Here is a 17398-nt window from a genome sequence, read left to right as displayed (position 1 = left end):
CTCTTTTGAACTTACAATCCTAATTCACAGTTAGAAAATTGTACTGCACTTCACTGTTAAGATCAAGTATATAGTCAGTTCACTAACCTGTGATTCAAGTCTGTCAACATCCATTTCATCAATGAAATCTACTGACACATCATGGAATTTCTCTAACCATGGAGTCTACAACATACATTAACATCGTTTACTTAGTAAGGTCAAAACATTAACAAATTTTAAGTGGTGTGTCTGTAATGGTTAAAATGGGAAACTTTTGGATGGCTTAGCTAAGCAATTGGGCATTAAAGTAAGTGAATCAACATTCCCATAAATATTTGTGTATAATGATGGACCAGAAGTTGTTGCAAGTGTATTTTGTCAATTTCATGTAAGAAGAGAAAAAGAGAGTTCACTATTGATCACCAATTTTGCCAACTGCATCATAAAAAATGGGTTAAAGTAATGCATAACAATTTGAGTTTAAGAAATTAAAGAAGTTTCGTGACAGAAACACAAATTAAATATGAAATTGGATACGTAGAACTTTTTTGACAAAATTACATTTTTAGTTTCTTTTTAATTCTTCATATTTGATTTTGTTTTTTTAGTCTCATTTTAGAAAATTCACAATTTTGATGCAATACTTAATTTTGTATAGGTTGTTTTTTTCTTTTCAACTTCATGGTAATCCTAACATACTTGTCCAAATACTATAAAAATATTTAATTAATTAAAATATGAAAAAGAAAAATAAATAATGAAAAAGAATAAGACACAATTTATAAATTAACATATGTTTTTTTAATCAAAATAAGATATTTCAAACTAAAAATTCATTTTCATATTTATATTTAAGTAAAAATTCATCGTTATTCTCGTTTTTTATATTGAATGATATGAAATTTTTATTTTTATCTCAATTTCAATCGAGTGAAAGGTATATCTTTATTCGTATATGTAATTCTTATTAGAACTTGACAAAATTAATTGAACTGATATGAATTATGAAAAAATATATTATACTAAAAAGCAATTTTTCTTAATTGAAAAATTAGTTCAGACAAACTGAATTTTTTTATATTTTAACAAACTAAATTGAACTAAACTATCTTTTAAAAACTTTAAAAAATAGAGAAAAATTAATTAAATAGATAAAAAATATTTATCTTTAAAAGTAAAATTCAGTCAAATATAAGATGAGGTTGACTCGGTCAAAATCTTCGAAATAGGGACTGACTTTGTCAAATTTGAACAAATTTCAGTCAGGCCTACTGATAACTTAATTTCTATATTCTTTTGTTGTTGAAGTTTATTACACTTTTTTAGCATATTTTTTCCTTTATTTTTCAATTCTAGCTTAGATTGGTGTATCCTAGGAAGCTTCAAGTTTTACAGTCGAGTTGATAGGTGTCGAGTTGATGGATGTTGAGCTCATGGAAGTCAACCTACTTGGAGCCAACCTACTAGGTGCCAAGCTTCTTAGCTGCAGACCTACTGAGTTGCTGGCTTGAACTGCCATGCTTCTAAACTACCAAGATCGGGCTGCTACACTGTGAAACTACTGGGTTACTGTGTTGTCAAGCTGTTGAGTTTATATTCTGTCGAGGTGACAAGGATGAAGGCTTAGGAACCGAGAACAATACTCCTTCGTGGAAGAGTTCTAGTCTAGTTTTAGGTTCTCATTTTTATTTGCTTTTTTTACTGATTACCATGAGCTTCAATGCATTCATTTTCGAGTTTCATGTTAATGCAATTTGGTTTCTTCTACTTTCTTTTTTTCATTCTTTTGTAATTTCCTATTTCAGTGCTACAATTTAAATACTGTCATGTTCAATTTCAATTTTTTGTTTTAATTCAGCTTCTCAAATATTAATTAAATATTTTAAAAAATTAAAAATAAAAATCTCAATAAAATGATGGTGATATTATAAATGATTTAATTTCAGAAAGATACATTTTCTTTTCTATATCTAAGAACAAAATTCTAGTTTTATAAATATCTAATCACAGTACAAAATAAAAAATAAATAAAAGGTTAAATAATTATATAAAATAGAAAATAATTACGCTGAACTGAAATTGCATGATAACTAAAACATCCATTATTGCAAAATGTTAGTAATATAAACTATAATAATTATAAATGTGTCTCTAATTAGATAAATCATATTGAAAGACTCATCATTTAAAATGGTGGATACTGGTAAGAAATATTCAGACAATAGATTTTGTTACATTATAATAAATAAAAGGTTTAATGTCTCCGTAGGTCCCTATTTTTGGCGTGAATTTCAAATAGATCCTTTTTCTTTTCGGCGTCTCAATTGGATCTTTTTTGTATAAAATTGCAGCAATTAAGAGTCTGCCGTCAAATTAAACAAATGGCCGTTTAAATTTGGCCTACGTGGTATGATGAATGTATTCATTATCTGACGTGGCATTTGTGATCGTGACGCTACGTAGTGACAAAGCAAAGCCTCTGTTTGCGAGAAACCCTGGTCGCGGTGCGCACGGTGTTTCTCCCTCTGCGCATTTTAGCGTCAGAGTGCAGAGCCCTCTCATCTGCTCCCTCTTTCTGAAACTCTTACTTTCGAAAGTTTGCCGAATTTTTTATTTTATTTGTAGAGAGGAAGAAGAGAGTGATTTCTACAATAAAGTAAGTTTGTTGCTTGGAAACTGGAAACTGCTCGTGAGAGACTGCCCCGGGAGAGTTTTATTCTTCTTTCACCCTCTTCACGTCTGTAATGTCCACTGAAGGGTGTTTTGTTTTCTCATTTTAGTGATTTGATTTTCTGGTTTTTCTCCAAAGCTGGTTTCTTTTTCTCTTAGGGGTTTCGAAAATGGCAATGTTTCAGCCTACTTGTAAGAGGGATGGGATCGAGGGTCAGATTCTAGATCTGGACACGGCGGTGAAAGATGGGGTTTTGGGCGGCGTGGATTCTGGGGTTGTGGGGACTGGGGTTGGTGAAAAACTGGATCTTGGGAGAATGATTGAAGAGTTAGACTTGTCTGAAGTTCCCTCTGTGTTCATTTGCCCAATTTATCTTGACATTCGTTTAAGTTGAGTGCCTTTACTGCAATGGGAATCCCTTTTCCAGGCCTTGCTGCATAGTTTCCATACGGATTAATCCAACCCTTCAACAAAACTCCAAACCCTTTCTCGTCATGAAAATTCTCAACCTTAAAAGTTCTTGTTGCCAACATAAGATCTTGAAAAGCGAACCTTCGAAGAAGCAAAGAAGCTTCAAACAGTTCTTGATCCGGAACCGACAATCTTGTATGGCTACTTATTCTTCTGTTGGACGAAGATCTTGGGACAATTGGCTGCTGTCTGTCAACATCATTTGTAACATGTCTTCCTGTTGATTTAGGATAAAGTGAAAGCATAGTTAATAATCCAGAAGAACCCCGACAACCTCGAGTTGTCGAAGCGCATCAAAACCTTCTTCCAGGGAACCGATGAACAGGTCCAGATGGATACGACGGTGTCGGAAGCAAGGTGGGAAATTCCATCTTCCTGGGCACTCCCCATGACCATCTCCAACTGCTTCTGTGCGACGTCTGCCATGTCGGAAGCACGAACCTTGTACCCCAACGCCGCGAGCAACTCATCCATCCCTCCTCCCTGCACGAACCTTGCAGTCCAAATTTTTAATACAAAATTCGTTTTAAATGCCACGTCAGATAATGAATACATTCACCATAACGTAGGCCAAACTTAAACGGCCGTTTGTTTAATTAGACGGCAGACCCCTAATTAATGCAATTTTACATAAAAAAGGATCCAATCGAAACGCCGAAAAGAAAAAGGACCTATTTGAGATTCACTCAAAAAATAGGGACCTACCGAGACATTAAACCTAAATAAAACATAACTTGTGATGAAATTACGCTCATAAAAGGTTAGAAAAAAAAACAAAGATGTATAAAGGTTATATTTTTAATTAATTATAAGTTTTGTAGCAAAACAAAGTTTTTTTTCAAAATGAAACGAAATAAGAGTTAAAAAAGGTTATATTTGTAATTAATTATGTACTAACAAAATTAGTTATACAATTAATGTTTTCACCTTAACCAGTAAAACCACGCTACGCTTTAAAGATTGTTTTGTGAGCGACAGATTTAACAACATGGTAGTTTTGTGTTTTTGTAAAAGAAAAAGAGTATGGTAGAGGAGAATAGAACACCACAGAAACAATGCGCGCCATTCCAGTTTCCTCAGAATCATACTCGGGTTTTCTATTCCCTCAACCACTCGCTTCCTTTTCCCCTAACTCCATTCCCATAACCCACTCCTCTCTCTTCTTCTTCCACCCTTTTCATTTCAAGATCCATCATTCACTATCCTTTCCCAAACCCTGCTCCTCCAAGTCCACACCTTTCTTGTGCACTGCTGCTTCAGAACCCGACCCCATCACTTTGGGTGATGTGGGGGTTGAAGAGTCGGAAGAGTCCTTAGTTGATGATGGGGTGTGCGTAGAGGTGATGAAACTGGACAAGAACTCGCGCAGAATCGAATCGACAATTTCCATTGAAGCTTCTCTTTCTTCCATTTGGAACATCTTGACCGATTACGAGAGGTTGGCTGATTTCATTCCTGGCCTAGTTGTCAGCCAGTTGCTCCAAAAGGGTGACAATTATGCCCGTCTTTTGCAGGTTCCTCTCTATCACGTGTTGTGCTCCAAATAGGGTTTTTAAAGTTTGATTTTTTTTTTGGAAATTAGTTGCATTTTCTTGGCTGTTTGTTTCACGCTGCATTGTACTGATTTGATTAATCTCAAATAAGGTACTAGGGTTGTTTTAGGCTTGTTTTCATTTTCTGAATGAAAAATTCTTGATTCTTTATTAATTTGGAGATGTAATTGGAGTATCTCTTTATGTTCTTGTTGAAATTTATTTGTATTGGCCAACTTTTTATAAAAAGAGTCAAACTTTTTATAAGATTACATTGTTTCCTGAGTTGCAACCTTTACAAATTAGTCTCACTGTATGTTTTATATTACTGTTACCCGAACTAAAAATTGACATCATTTGAAGTATTTTCTTACCTAATGTATTTGACTTGAACTATATTTGTTATTGTTACATTACCTGAACAGATTGGACAGCAAAATATAGCATTTGGGGTAAAATTCAATGCTAAAGGAATTGTAGATTGTTATGAGAAAGAATTGGAGACTCTTCCTACTGGTATTAAGCGTGAAATTGAATTCAAGATGATTGAAGGAGATTTTCAACTCTTTGAAGGAAAATGGTCTATTTTTCAGGTAGGAATTAATATGTTCCCTTGATTTCAGAATTCTTCTGGATCCAGGATAATATATATCACATCAATTTGCATAATGTGAGGCACTTTATCATAATTATTTTTCAAAGGTCAAACCTTTTTTTTTCTGAGATTGACTTTGTGAAATTCTACCTGCATCATTCATGGCTGACCTTCCTTGGCGAAAAACTAGGAGTGGAGGATGATATCATAGCTTGGAAACTTAAGTTTAGTGATTATTTTAGTCTGTTGACTAAGATGTTATTATGATTTATGCAAAACTGGACAGCTAGTATTTATTTTGACAAAAAGATGTCTCCTTTGCTTTTAGCTATTGACAAAAAGGAATCCCCTTTGTTTTTAACTTGTTTCAATATTCATTTTGAAAGATGTTGAAATTTTATACTATTTTGAAACCACGTATTCAACGGGGTTGTTAACATCCTATGCAAAATTAATCAACCAATTGTAATGGTTTTGCAGCATTTGAACAGTGAAAATTGTGAGCAGTCTCAAGTCCGAGGAGTTAGTACAACTCTCTCATACGTTGTTGATGTTAAGCCGAAGCTGTGGTTGCCTATTCGTATCATAGAGGGTAGACTTTGCAATGAGATAAAAATGAACCTTGTATCAGTCAGGAACGAAGCTCAAAAAGAGCTAGTTGTGTAATTCATGATATATTGTGGATCATACAAAATTAATACAAGTCCACTTTACTTCTTGCTCATTGGTAAATCTTCAAGCTTGTGGTCTTAAATGCCCTCTATGTAAGAATTTATTCAAGGTCCGCCGACGCTGATCTTTACATTGAAGGTTGAATCAATGTTTCATTTTAGACTTGAATTTTGGGTTTGAACTAACTAAAATTGGGGTGGTTCCTAGGATTAGAGTTAATTAAGTTTCTCATGAGTTAGCTTAAGTTCATGATGTATATAAAATCAGTCCGTGTGTAATACTTTTTTACAAGATTTTTTTTTCAATGAATTCATATGAACTTAGGCAGGGCTCAAGACAATGATTTTGTAAATTTTCATCCACATTGCCGCAGCATGGTTTATCTGTTATTCACACAGGTATCTGGTTCTTCACCGATTACTTACATGATCTTAATTGGATCTAATATGAATTATGTTGATCAAGTTATGTTGAACTTATAGTCATTATTTGAATTAAAGGCTTTTTGTTTTGCAAAACAACAGTTTTCAGATGTGAGTGTCTACTGATGCAAACTAAGGTAATTATTTGGACACTAGAAGGTCTACAATTTGTTTTTGTGTCTTCCTTGATAACTATCTTTATTCTTAGAAATTTATCAAAAAGGGCATTATGTCAAATCTTCAACTCAATCAAAATATTATGATTTTATCCTCAATAGCTTGAGAAGTAATGTATATGTATTAATTGCTCAATTTTAAAGTTTTTGCTGATATATTTATGCTCTTTTATGATAATAAATTTTTTATTCTTAGTTTCCAATATCTTCCTTAATAAGTAGTTTAAGCATATAGATATTGATTGTCATTTTATTAGTGAATTAGGCTAGAATTAACTATTAACCTGAATTAATTGTTGTGTTTACAAAAACTCTTCATGTAGAAAGAACAAAGGCGAAAATGGACAAGAAGGATAGCAAGGGACAGAGTGGAGAAGGCTTTGCAATATTCTTACAGAACCAAAGGATCAATGCTGTCACAAGTGTTCATGGGCTATGTTTTCTCACTTCTTTTCTTCTCTTACTAATCCATAATCTTTTACAATTCAGTACAAGATAAAAAATCCATAATATTTCTAGTTTCTTGCTTTCTTTCTTTTTGTTTCATTGCTTTTTTCCTTTTTTTTTTTAATTTTTGCGTTCTTTCTTGTTATATTATCTTGTTTATTTTTTTTTCTTTCTTGAATTATTTTTCTTTCTTCCATTCTTTCTTGTTTATGTGTTTCCCTTCCTGCCTACATGATTTTTCATTTTCTTTCATAATTGATTCTTGCTTCTTTTCTTTCTTAGTTTTTTGGTTTCTTTATTTTCTTCCTTTCTCGCTTTTTCTTTTATTGATTTCTTGGTTATTTCCTTCGTTTTTCTTTTTTTCCCCATTATCTTTCATGCTTGCTTTCTTGTTTTTGTTTCTTTTGTTATTTAATTTTTTAATGTTTACTTCACTCCTTTCCTCCCTTCTAACATTTTCACTGAGTAAATCCTAGGTAGAGCTGTCAACGTTTTTTTTGGCCCCAAGGCCAACCCTGGCCTCTTTTACAATCAGCCAATTTTTTTTTACCCATGTTAGAGGAGGCTTTTCTAAAGCCCCTGGCCCCCACAGCACCATGAAATTGGTTGGGATTCAATTAGGGCCGGGTTAGCCCCTAACCCCCAAAACATTTTGGTTTTTTTCGAGATATTCCCGTTTGCTCTGAAGAAACACTTCTCTGCATGCTGGAACGCTGGACTATTGCCATTTATCCTTGTATACGAAGTCAGAGTCGGCAACATCAACTTTGCTAGAACTGCAAAACTCAATTCTACCCTTTTCTTAATCACCCTCTTGCTTGTCTATTTCACACTGCCCATTTTGGAGGTATGCACTTCGTTTCTCAAGAAATCATGAAATTATGTTTTGAAATTATAAATTCAGTTTACTTTCTTATCTTTTTATCTACCTGTTCATGAACATGTTTAATTTATATTATCTTCTTATTCATGAACAAATCTCTTACTATTTTCTTCCGATACTGGTGATTCATAACCTCATCCCCAACTCCAACTTTCATTTCTATGTTTCTTATTCTTTTGATGTTTGTTTTATTGGGTGTTTGCCTGTTTGATGTTAATTTAATTAATTCAATATCTTTGCATGTTTGTGTTTTCAAGGATGTAGGTTCTGGGAAAGTTGTTAAAGAACTTCTTGTTCTTGAATTTAAGTGGGTGCTTGCTTCATCCAAATTTTGTGTTAAAAAGTTGAAATAAGTTTGCTAACGTTCTGTGTTTGTTTTCATTATGAAAGACGTTTAGTCGATATAGAATATTTGTCTTTTCTTTGTTTAAGAAGATTCAAAACGTGTTTTTTTCCTGTCAAAATGTGAATGGTTGGTACCTACCTTTATAACTATCTCACCGGTGTTAGTGCATTGAATAAACTTTTGTTGGCATCCTATAAATTCTGCTCTTCTTGCGTTCCCTGATGATATTGACACCATTTCAGCCGTTTTCTTTTTGGAAATACAAGTTGAAATGTTCTCAAGGTGTGACTTTGAAATGTCATTTTTTCATTATAAACAACTTGAATTCTGCACCTTGAAACTTGAAAATGTACTTTACATTAATTTTTCTATGTTCTCTTAAGTAGCTTTCTTTTACTGTTTTTGTTTTGATGCAAATACAAATTTAGTTCATTGGCTTACTATTGTGATTTATAAAAACAAGCTTGGGGTTATAAGCACATTTGGATTGTCTTTAGTGATATTATATGATGCCATGTTTTTGAATTGATTATTATTTTGCAGAATATGAAACACAAAAGCATTGTAAAGTATCTTGGATCTTGTAAGACCAAAAGTCACCTGCACATAGTTCTTGAGTAAGTGGGTTCTACTCTTTTACAACATTCTTATGGCTGTGTGCATGCAGAATGATTTCATCTCTGTTATTCGAGCAATGTGTAGGCAGAAGATTTTTCTTATCATATAAATAAAAATATCTTATTTTTAAGTTTGTTTTCGTATTACCTTAAGTTTGACAAGGAATTATATGAATATTATCTTTCCTTTTTCTCATTAGTGGCAATGGATGGAATAACTGAAAGAGAAAGCCAAAGTTGCTTCACCATTGTTTAGTGTTTACCCTTCTTTGGTTTTTGATTATGATGAAGCTTCTTCGTTTCTTTTCTACTGTAGTTTTCCTTGCTGCACATTGGCACAAAAAATAAGTATGTAAGCTGAGCATTTTCCAAAGTTAAGGACGTAATAGAAGAACTTAAATGCATTGAGGCTATGTCTCATGTATACAGATTTTGAAATGTACACTTTACTTTTATTCATGTAATTTATAATTCTACTTTTGATACGTGCTATGTTTTCAAATTTGAAATCTTCTCTTTTCCACTGTAGTGTTAAACAAAGATGAAAGTGAAAGTGGGTTTTGAGAATTCAAAGAATGGTCTTCGGAAAGGGACTGTTACTCTTATTCACTAATGGATATTGCCACAGATCAGTTTTACTCACTTGTTTTTGCATTATGGCAGTTTTATACGGCATTGTAGATTTGGTTGTCATCCATTAACTCTAAAGGTGCTGTTTTTGACACAAGATTGATTATTTCCTCATTTTACAGCGCTATTTTTTGCAATCTCTGTCGTTTTTGAGTTTTTCTGCATAATTCTATAGGCATTTTACTTCCCAAAGTTGTCCATAGTAAAATATTACTGTTCAAAGGCTGCTTTAGAAGGATCAAAAACTGTATCAGCTGATCTTGTAGCTGTCGGCATTCATAACGAGACCAACAACCAAGTAATGTAACAGCTGTTAAACAAATTAATAAACTAAGCTCCAGGAAATTTATTAGTTTCTCTACATAAAATTTGGTAAAAATGAACGTCCAGCCGGACCCATAGGGCTTTGGGCATATTTAGCCCTGTGGGCATTTTTTGCCCCAACCCATGTGGGCTAGGGCCAAGTCATACCTAGGTAAACCCTACGAAAATCTTAGGTACACCCTAGGTAACACACACGGATAAACCCTAAGTACCTTTAACCACAAACCCTAACCCTAACAATAAATCATAATTCTAACCACAACCCCTAACACCAAACCCTAAACTAAAAACTAACATAACCCTTAACCCTAAATCCTAGTCCTAAACCATTACCCTAACCTTAACCCTTACCCTAAACCTAACCCTAAACCTTAACGCTAAACCCTAACCCTAAACCTTAACCATAAATCTTACCACTAACCCTAACCTTAAACCCCAAATCCTCAACCATAAACCCTAATTGATAAACACTAAACCCTAATCCTAAACCATAAACCATAAACCCTAAATCCTAAACCCTAACCCAAACCCTAATCCATAATCCCTCAACCTTGAACCCTCAACCCTCAACCCGCATCCTAAATCCTGACACTGAACCCTCAACCCCCATCCTAAATCCTCACCATGAACTCCAACCTTAACCTTAACCTTAACCGTAAACCCTCACCTTAAATCTAACCGTAAACCCTAACCCTCAACCCTCGACCCTCGACCCTCAACCCTCAACCCTCGACCCTCAGCCATAAACCCTAAACCATAAACCTTAAATCCTAAACCCTAAACCATAAACTCTAAACCGTAAACACTAAACCTTCAACCCTAAACCATAAAACCTAAACCCTAAATCCTAAACCCAAAACGTTGATCCTAAACCCTATCTCTGATTCTAAACTATAATCCCTTACTCTAACCCTAAACTCTCACCCTAAACCCTCACCCTAACCTTAACCCTAAACGCTCACCCTAACCTTAACCCTAATCCTAACCCTAAACTCTAACCCTAAACCTTAACCTTAATTGTAATCCTAAACCCTAACACTAACCCTAAACCTAACGCTAAATCATAAGTCTATCTCTAACGCTAAGCCCTAACCCTAAACTCGAAATATAACCCTAACCCTAACCTCAAACCCTCACCCTAAACTAAAACCCTAAACTCCAAACCTTAAACCCTAAATCCTCAACCCTCAACCCTCAACCCTCAACCCTCAACCCTCAACCATCAACCCTCAATCCTCAATCCTCAATCCTCAATCCTGCACCCTGCACCCTGCACCCTGCACCCTGCACCCTGCACCCTGCACCCTGCACCCTGCACCCTGCACCCTGCACCCTGCACCCTGCACCCTGCACCCTGCACCCTGCACCCTGCACCCTGCACCCTGCACCCTGCACCCTGCACCCTGCACCCTGCACCCTGCACCCTGCACCTAATGCTAAAACCTCGACCCTTGACCCCGGACACCAAACCCCTTACCCTTACTCCAACCCTAAACCCTCACCCTAAATCCTAATCCTAAACCCTCACCATAACCTTAACCCTAAACCATAACCATAAACCTTAACCCTAACTCTAAAACCTAACCCTAACCCTAAACCCTAACCCTAAATCATAACTCCATCCGTAATGCTAAATCCTAACCCTAACTCTAGATAGTTTGTTTTGCTTCTCTATAATGTAACTTGTTGTATTTATCACCCCGCCGCCGGAAATTGCTATGTAAACAAGAGGGCATTACTGAGTAACAAGTTGCAGAGCTGTCATGTGCTTCATTCTTTCGTTTTGTTCTTTCTTAAATTTTTAGAAAACAAACATAGAAAAAGTGTTTTTAAATGAGTGAATGTTTAGAAAACAAGCTTCATTTTGGTATAAAAGCAAATACAGGTTAGGCATCAATTCTGGGTGATGACAATGGCATGATGCATTGTGATGTATATACAACTTAGAAGTACATGAATACCAATGTTAGCGAGTGATATGTATTACGCACTTTTTTGGTGCATATTTTAATCTGGAAATCATAATGTGACCATATGCTTATATTACTATTATAATTTTGGTGACAAGGAATGATTCAGGTTAAAGTCAAACATTTAATAAGATTACATTGTTGCAAGGCCAACCATGGTTTTAGCTAATTTATTCTTCTGAGTTGCAACCTTTACAAATTAGTCTCACTGTATGTTTTATATTACTGTTACCCGAACTAAAATTTACATCATTTGAAGTATTTTCTTACCCAATGTATTTAACTTGAACTATATTTGTTATTGTTACATTACCTGAACAGATAGGACAGCAAAATATAGCATTTGGGGGTAAAATTCAACGCTAAAGGAATTGTAGATTGTTATGAGAAAGAATTGGAGACTCTTACTACTGGTATTAAGCGTGAAATTGAATTCAAGACGATTGAAGGAGATTTTCAACTTTTTGATGGAACAAGTCCACTTTACTCCTTGCTCATTGGTAAATCTTGAAGCTTGTGGTCTCAAATGCCCTCTATGTAAGTTCTTCAAGGTGCGCCCACCCTGATCTTTACGTTGAAGGTTGGATCAATGTTTCATTTTAGACTTGAATGTTGGGTTTGAACTAACTAAAATTGGGGTGGTTCCTAGTATTAGAGTTAATTAAGTTTTTCATGAGTTAGCTAAGTTCGTGACGTATATCAAATCAGTCCGTGTGTAATACTCTTTTACAAGATTTTTTAATCAATGAATTTACATGAACTTAGGCAGGGCTCAAGACAATGATTTTGTAAATTTTCATCCACATTGCCACAACATGGTTTATCTATTATTCACACAGGTATCTGGTTCTTCACTGATTACCTTACTTGTTTATGTACATGATCTTAATTGGATCTATTATGAATTATGTTGATCAAGTTCTGTTGAAGTTATAGTCCTTATTTGAATTAAAGGCTTTTTGTTTTGCAAAACAACCGTTTTCAGATGTGAGTGTACACTGATTCAAACTAAGGTAATTGTTTGGACATTAGAAGGTCTACATTTGGTTTTTGTGTCTTCCTTGATAACTATCTGTATTCTTAGAAATTTATAAAAAGGGGCATTATGTCAAATCTTCAACTCAATCAACACATTATGATTTTATCCTCAATAGCTTGAGAAGTATTTATTATACATGTATTAATTGTTCTTGTATGATAATAAATTTTTTATTCTCCTAGTTTCCAGTATAGATATTGATTGTCATTTTATTAGTGAATTAGGCTAGAATTAACTATTAACCTGAATTAATTGTTGTGTTTACAAAAACTCTTCATGTAGAAAGAACAAAGGCGAAAATGGACAAGAAGGATAGCAAGGGACAGAGTGGAGAAGGCTTTGCAATATTCTTACAGAACCAAAGGATCAATGCTGTCACAAGTGTTCATGGGCTATGTTTTCTCACTTCTTTTCTTCTCTTACTAATCCATAATCTTTTACAATTCAGTACAAGATAAAAAATCCATAATATTTCTAGTTTCTTGCTTTCTTTCTTTTTGTTTCATTGCTTTTTTCCTTTTTTTTTTAATTTTTGCGTTCTTTCTTGTTATATTATGTTTTTTATTTTTTTCTTTCTTGAATTATTTTTCTTTCTCCATTCTTTCTTGTTTAAGTGTTTCCCTTCCTGCTTTCATGATTTTTCATTTTCTTTCATAATTGATTCTTGCTTCTTTTCTTTCTTAGTTTTTTGGCTTTCTTTATTTTTGTCCTTTCTCGCTTTTTCTTTTATTGATTTCTTGGTTGTTTCCTTCGTTTTTCTTTTTCTCCCATTGTCTTTCATGCTTTCTTTTTTTTTGTTTGTTTTGTTCTTTACTTATTTTTCTTCATTTTTTTAATGTTTACTTCACTCCTTTCATCCCTTATAATATTTTCACTAAGTAAATCCTAGGTAAACCCTACGTAAACCCTAGGTAACACCCACATATAAACCCTAAGTACTTTAAACCACAAACCCTAACAATAAATTATAAATCTAACCACAACCCCTAAATCCAAACCCTAAACTAAACACTAACCCTTAACGCTAAATCTTTGTCCTAAACCCTCACCCTAACCTTAAATCTAATCCTAACCCAAAATCCTAACCTTACCATAACTCTAAACCTTACTACTAATCCTAACCTTAAACCTCAAATCCTAAATCATAAACCCTAAATTAAAACACTAACATTAACCCTTAACCCTAAATCTTTGTCCTAAACCCTCACCCTAACCTTAACCCTAAACTCTAACCCTAAACATTGTCACTAATCCTAACCCTAAACCCTAAACCCCAAACCTTAAACCCTAAATCATAAATCCTAAACTCTAATCCTAATCCTAAACTCCAAACTCTAAACCATAAACTCTAAACCCTAACCTAAACCCAAATCCCTAATTCCTCAACCCACAACCTGCATCCAAAATCCTGACACTAAACCCTCAACCCCCATCCTAAATCCTGAACTCAAACCCTAACCTTAGTAAACCCTCACCTTAAACCTAACCTTAAACCCTGACCCTCGACTCGACCCTCACCCTAAACCTGATCTTAAACTTAACCCTGACTCTAAACTCTAATCCCTTACTCTAACCTTAAATCCACACCCTAAACCCTCACCCTGAACCCTCACCGTAACCTTAACCCTAAACGCTCACCCTAACCTTAACCCTAAACCTAACCCTAATCTCTAACCCTAAACCTTAATCCTAATCCTAACCCTACACCTTAAACATAATCCTAACCCTAATCTTAAATCATAACTTTATCCCTAACGCTAAACTCTAACCCTAAACTCGAAACATAACTCTAACCCTAACCCTAAAGTCAAACCCTAAACTCCAAACCTTAAACCCTCAACCCTCAATCCTCAACCTTGCACCCTACATCCAAAACCCTAAACACGCTCCCTAACATTAAAACCTGGACCCTGGACCCTGGACCTTGGACTCCGGACCCTGGACCCTGGACCCTGGACTCCGAACCCCGGATCCTGGACCTTGGACTCCGGACCCCAGATCCTGGACCTTAAATTTAAACCCTAAACTCCAAACCTTAAACCCTCAATCCTCAATCCTCAACCCTCAACCTTGCACCTTATGCCAAAAACCCTAAACCATCGACCCTAAACATGATCCCTAACACTAAAACATCGACCCGGGACCCTGGACCCTAGACCCTAGACCTTGGACCCCGAACCTCGGACCCTGAACCCCGGACCTTGGACCCTGGGCCCTGAACTCCAAAACTAAATTCAAACCCTAAACTCCAAACCTTAAACTCTAAACCTTCAATCCTGAACTCTCAACCCTCAACCTTGTACTCTACACCAAAAACTCTAAACCTGATCCCTAACACTAAAACATCGATCGACCCTGGACCCTAGACCCTGGACCCTGGACCCTGGACCCTGGACCCTGGACCCTGGACCCTGGACCCTGGACCCTGGACCCTGGCCCCTGGACCCTGGCCCCTGGACCCTGGACCCTGGACCCTGGCCCCTGGACCCTGGACCCTAGACCTTGGACCCTGGACCCGAGACCCGAGACCTTGGACCTTGAAACTTGGACCCTGGTTCCCGGACCCCAGACCCCTAACCCTAATCCTCGGACCCCGGACCTCGAACCCTGTACCTGGACCCTCATCCCTTACCATCAATTCTAATCCTAAACGCTTTCCTTAAATCCTAAACCATCACCATAACCTTAACCGTAAAACCTAACCCTAAACCTTAACCCTAATCCTTACCCTAAACCTAAACCCTAATCCTAACACTAAAACCTAACCCTAACCCTAATCCTAAATCGTAACTCCATCCGTAATGTTAAACCCTAACTATAACTCAACCACCAACCCTCAATCCTAAATCCTAACACTAAACCCTAACCTTAAAACCCTTAACCTTAAAGCTTAAAACCCTAAACCCTAAATCGTAAACCTTATATTATATACCCTCCATTCTAAATCCTCAACTCTGAAACTGCAACCCTCAACCCTAAAATCTAAACCGTAAACCTCAAACCCTCCACCATAAACCCTCAACCCTAAACCCTCAATCCTAAACCCTCAAATCTTAACCCTAAACCGCCAACCCTCAACCGTCAACCCTCAACCATAAACCCTCAACCCGAAGCCCAAAACCCGACCCAAACCCTTAAATCCTAATGTATATTTACTAAACCTAAACCCTAAATCTTAAACCTTAAACTCTAAACCCTAAAATCTAAACAATAGACTCTCAACCCTCAAACTGACCCAAACCCTAAAACTAAAACCCTAACTCTAAAATCCTAATCTCTAATCCATAAATCTAAACCGAAACCGTAAATCTTAAACCCACAACACTAAACTCTCAACCCTCAAACCTCAACCCTCAACCCTTAACCATAAACCCTAAATCCTCAATCCTAAACCCCTAACCTCCAACGCTAAACCCTAAACCCTCAACCCAAATCTAAAATCCTAAGCTCCCAACCTTCAACCATTAAACCCTAAACTCCCAACCTTCAACCTTCAAATCCTGAACCCCTAACACTAAACCCTAAACCCTAAGTCCTAAATCCGAAACTCTCAACTTGAAACTCGAATCCCAAAACCCGAAACCCGATACCGGAAACCACCAACCCTGAACCCTAAACCCTAACACTAAACCCTAACCCTAAACTAAAATTTTATACCATAAACCATAAACCTTAAATTCTACACCTTACATCCTAAATCCTCAACTTTGAACCCGCAACTCTCAACCCTAAAATCTAAACCAAAAATCCCAAATCATCAACCCTAAACCCTAAACCCTAAACCCTAAACACTCAGCCCTTAAGCATAAACCATCAACCCTCATCCTGAAGCCCGAAACCCGACCTAAACCCTAAACCATAACCCTTAAACCCTAATCCCTATTTACTAAACATAAACTCTAAACTCTTAAACCTAAATTCTAAACATTAGACCCTCAACCCGACCCAAACCCTAAAACCAAAACCCTAACTCTAAAACACTAATCCCTAAACCCTAATCCCTAAACCCGAAACTCTCAACCTGAAACCCGAATTCAAAAACTTGAAACGCGAATTCCAAAACTCGAAACCCGCAACCCGAAACCATCAACCCTTAACCACCAACCCTTAACCCTAAACCCTAACCCTAAACTAAAACCTTTAACCCTAAAACCTTAAACCCTAAATCATAAACCTTAAATTCTACACCTTACATCCTAAATCCTAACCTCTGAACCCGCAAACCCCAAACCCTCAACCATAAACCTAAACCCTCAACCCTCAAATCTTAACCCTAAACCGCTGACCCTCAACCCTCAGCCATTAACCCCCAGCCTGAAGCCCAAAACCCGACTTAAACCCTAAATCCTAAATCCTAAATTCTAAACACTAGACCCCCAACCCTCAACCCGACCTAAACCCTACAACCAAAACCCTAACTCTAAAACTGTAATCTCTAATCCCTAAACCTAGTCCTAAACCCTAAATCTTAAACTCTGAACCCGCAACCCTCAACCCTAAAATCTAAATCAGACACTCCAAACCTCAACCCAAACCCCAAGCCCCGAACTACGAACCCCGAACCGTGAAACCCAATACCCAAAACCCCTCTCAAACTCTAAGCCCTAAACCCTAACCTTAA

At 36.2% G+C, this 17398-nt stretch overlaps 2 protein-coding genes across 15 annotated transcripts; one reads left to right on the top strand and one right to left on the bottom strand.

Moving 5' to 3' along the window:
• Window positions 1-4091: 4091 nt before the first annotated feature.
• LOC108324337 (uncharacterized) lies at window positions 4092-13282 on the top strand. Of its 14 annotated transcripts, XR_008247564.1 has the most exons (8): window positions 4092-4638; window positions 5082-5249; window positions 6845-7815; window positions 8741-8814; window positions 9131-9162; window positions 9478-9523; window positions 12060-12577; window positions 13060-13282. XR_008247564.1 is itself a non-coding variant. In XM_017558086.2 (3 exons), exons 1-3 carry the CDS (start codon window positions 4180-4182, stop codon window positions 5915-5917), a joined length of 813 nt encoding a protein of 270 aa, XP_017413575.1. In that variant the 5' UTR covers window positions 4094-4179; the 3' UTR covers window positions 5918-5972. The 14 variants fall into 14 exon arrangements, 1 of the variants encoding a protein (XP_017413575.1); XR_008247554.1 differs by lacking the exon at window positions 9131-9162 and having other exon boundaries at window positions 12060-12289; XR_008247562.1 differs by lacking the exon at window positions 9131-9162 and having other exon boundaries at window positions 6845-8814; window positions 12060-12275; window positions 12508-12577.
• LOC128195801 (uncharacterized) lies at window positions 11005-15412 on the bottom strand. Its single transcript, XM_052874478.1, has 3 exons — window positions 15146-15412; window positions 14681-14784; window positions 11005-11218 (listed from the first exon to the last, which is right to left on the bottom strand). Exons 1-3 carry the CDS (start codon window positions 15410-15412, stop codon window positions 11005-11007), a joined length of 585 nt encoding a protein of 194 aa, XP_052730438.1.
• Between the last annotated feature and the right edge of the window lie 1986 nt (window positions 15413-17398).

Source organism: Vigna angularis, chromosome 3 (assembly GCF_016808095.1).
Source record: "Vigna angularis cultivar LongXiaoDou No.4 chromosome 3, ASM1680809v1, whole genome shotgun sequence".
In the NCBI taxonomy this organism is placed as follows: Eukaryota; Viridiplantae; Streptophyta; class Magnoliopsida; order Fabales; family Fabaceae; genus Vigna; species Vigna angularis.
This window is presented reverse-complemented; position numbering and strand designations above follow the sequence as displayed.

Coding starts and splice junctions, on each gene's coding strand:
- LOC108324337 (XM_017558086.2), top strand. CDS start 4,180: ATGCGCGCCATTCCAGTTTCCTCAGAATCATACTCGGGTTTTCTATTC. Junction 4,639..5,081: donor ATTATGCCCGTCTTTTGCAG/GTTCCTCTCTAT, acceptor TTACCTGAACAG/ATTGGACAGCAAAATATAGC. Junction 5,250..5,731: donor GAAAATGGTCTATTTTTCAG/GTAGGAATTAAT, acceptor ATGGTTTTGCAG/CATTTGAACAGTGAAAATTG.
- LOC128195801 (XM_052874478.1), bottom strand. CDS start 15,412: ATGGTAAGGGATGAGGGTCCAGGTACAGGGTTCGAGGTCCGGGGTCCG. Junction 14,785..15,145: donor TCCAGGGTCCAGGGTCCAGG/GTCTAGGGTCCA, acceptor TTTAAATTTAAG/GTCCAGGATCTGGGGTCCGG. Junction 11,219..14,680: donor GTCCAGGGTCCAGGGTCCAG/GTTTTAATGTTA, acceptor TCCGGGGTCAAG/GGTCGAGGTTTTAGCATTAG.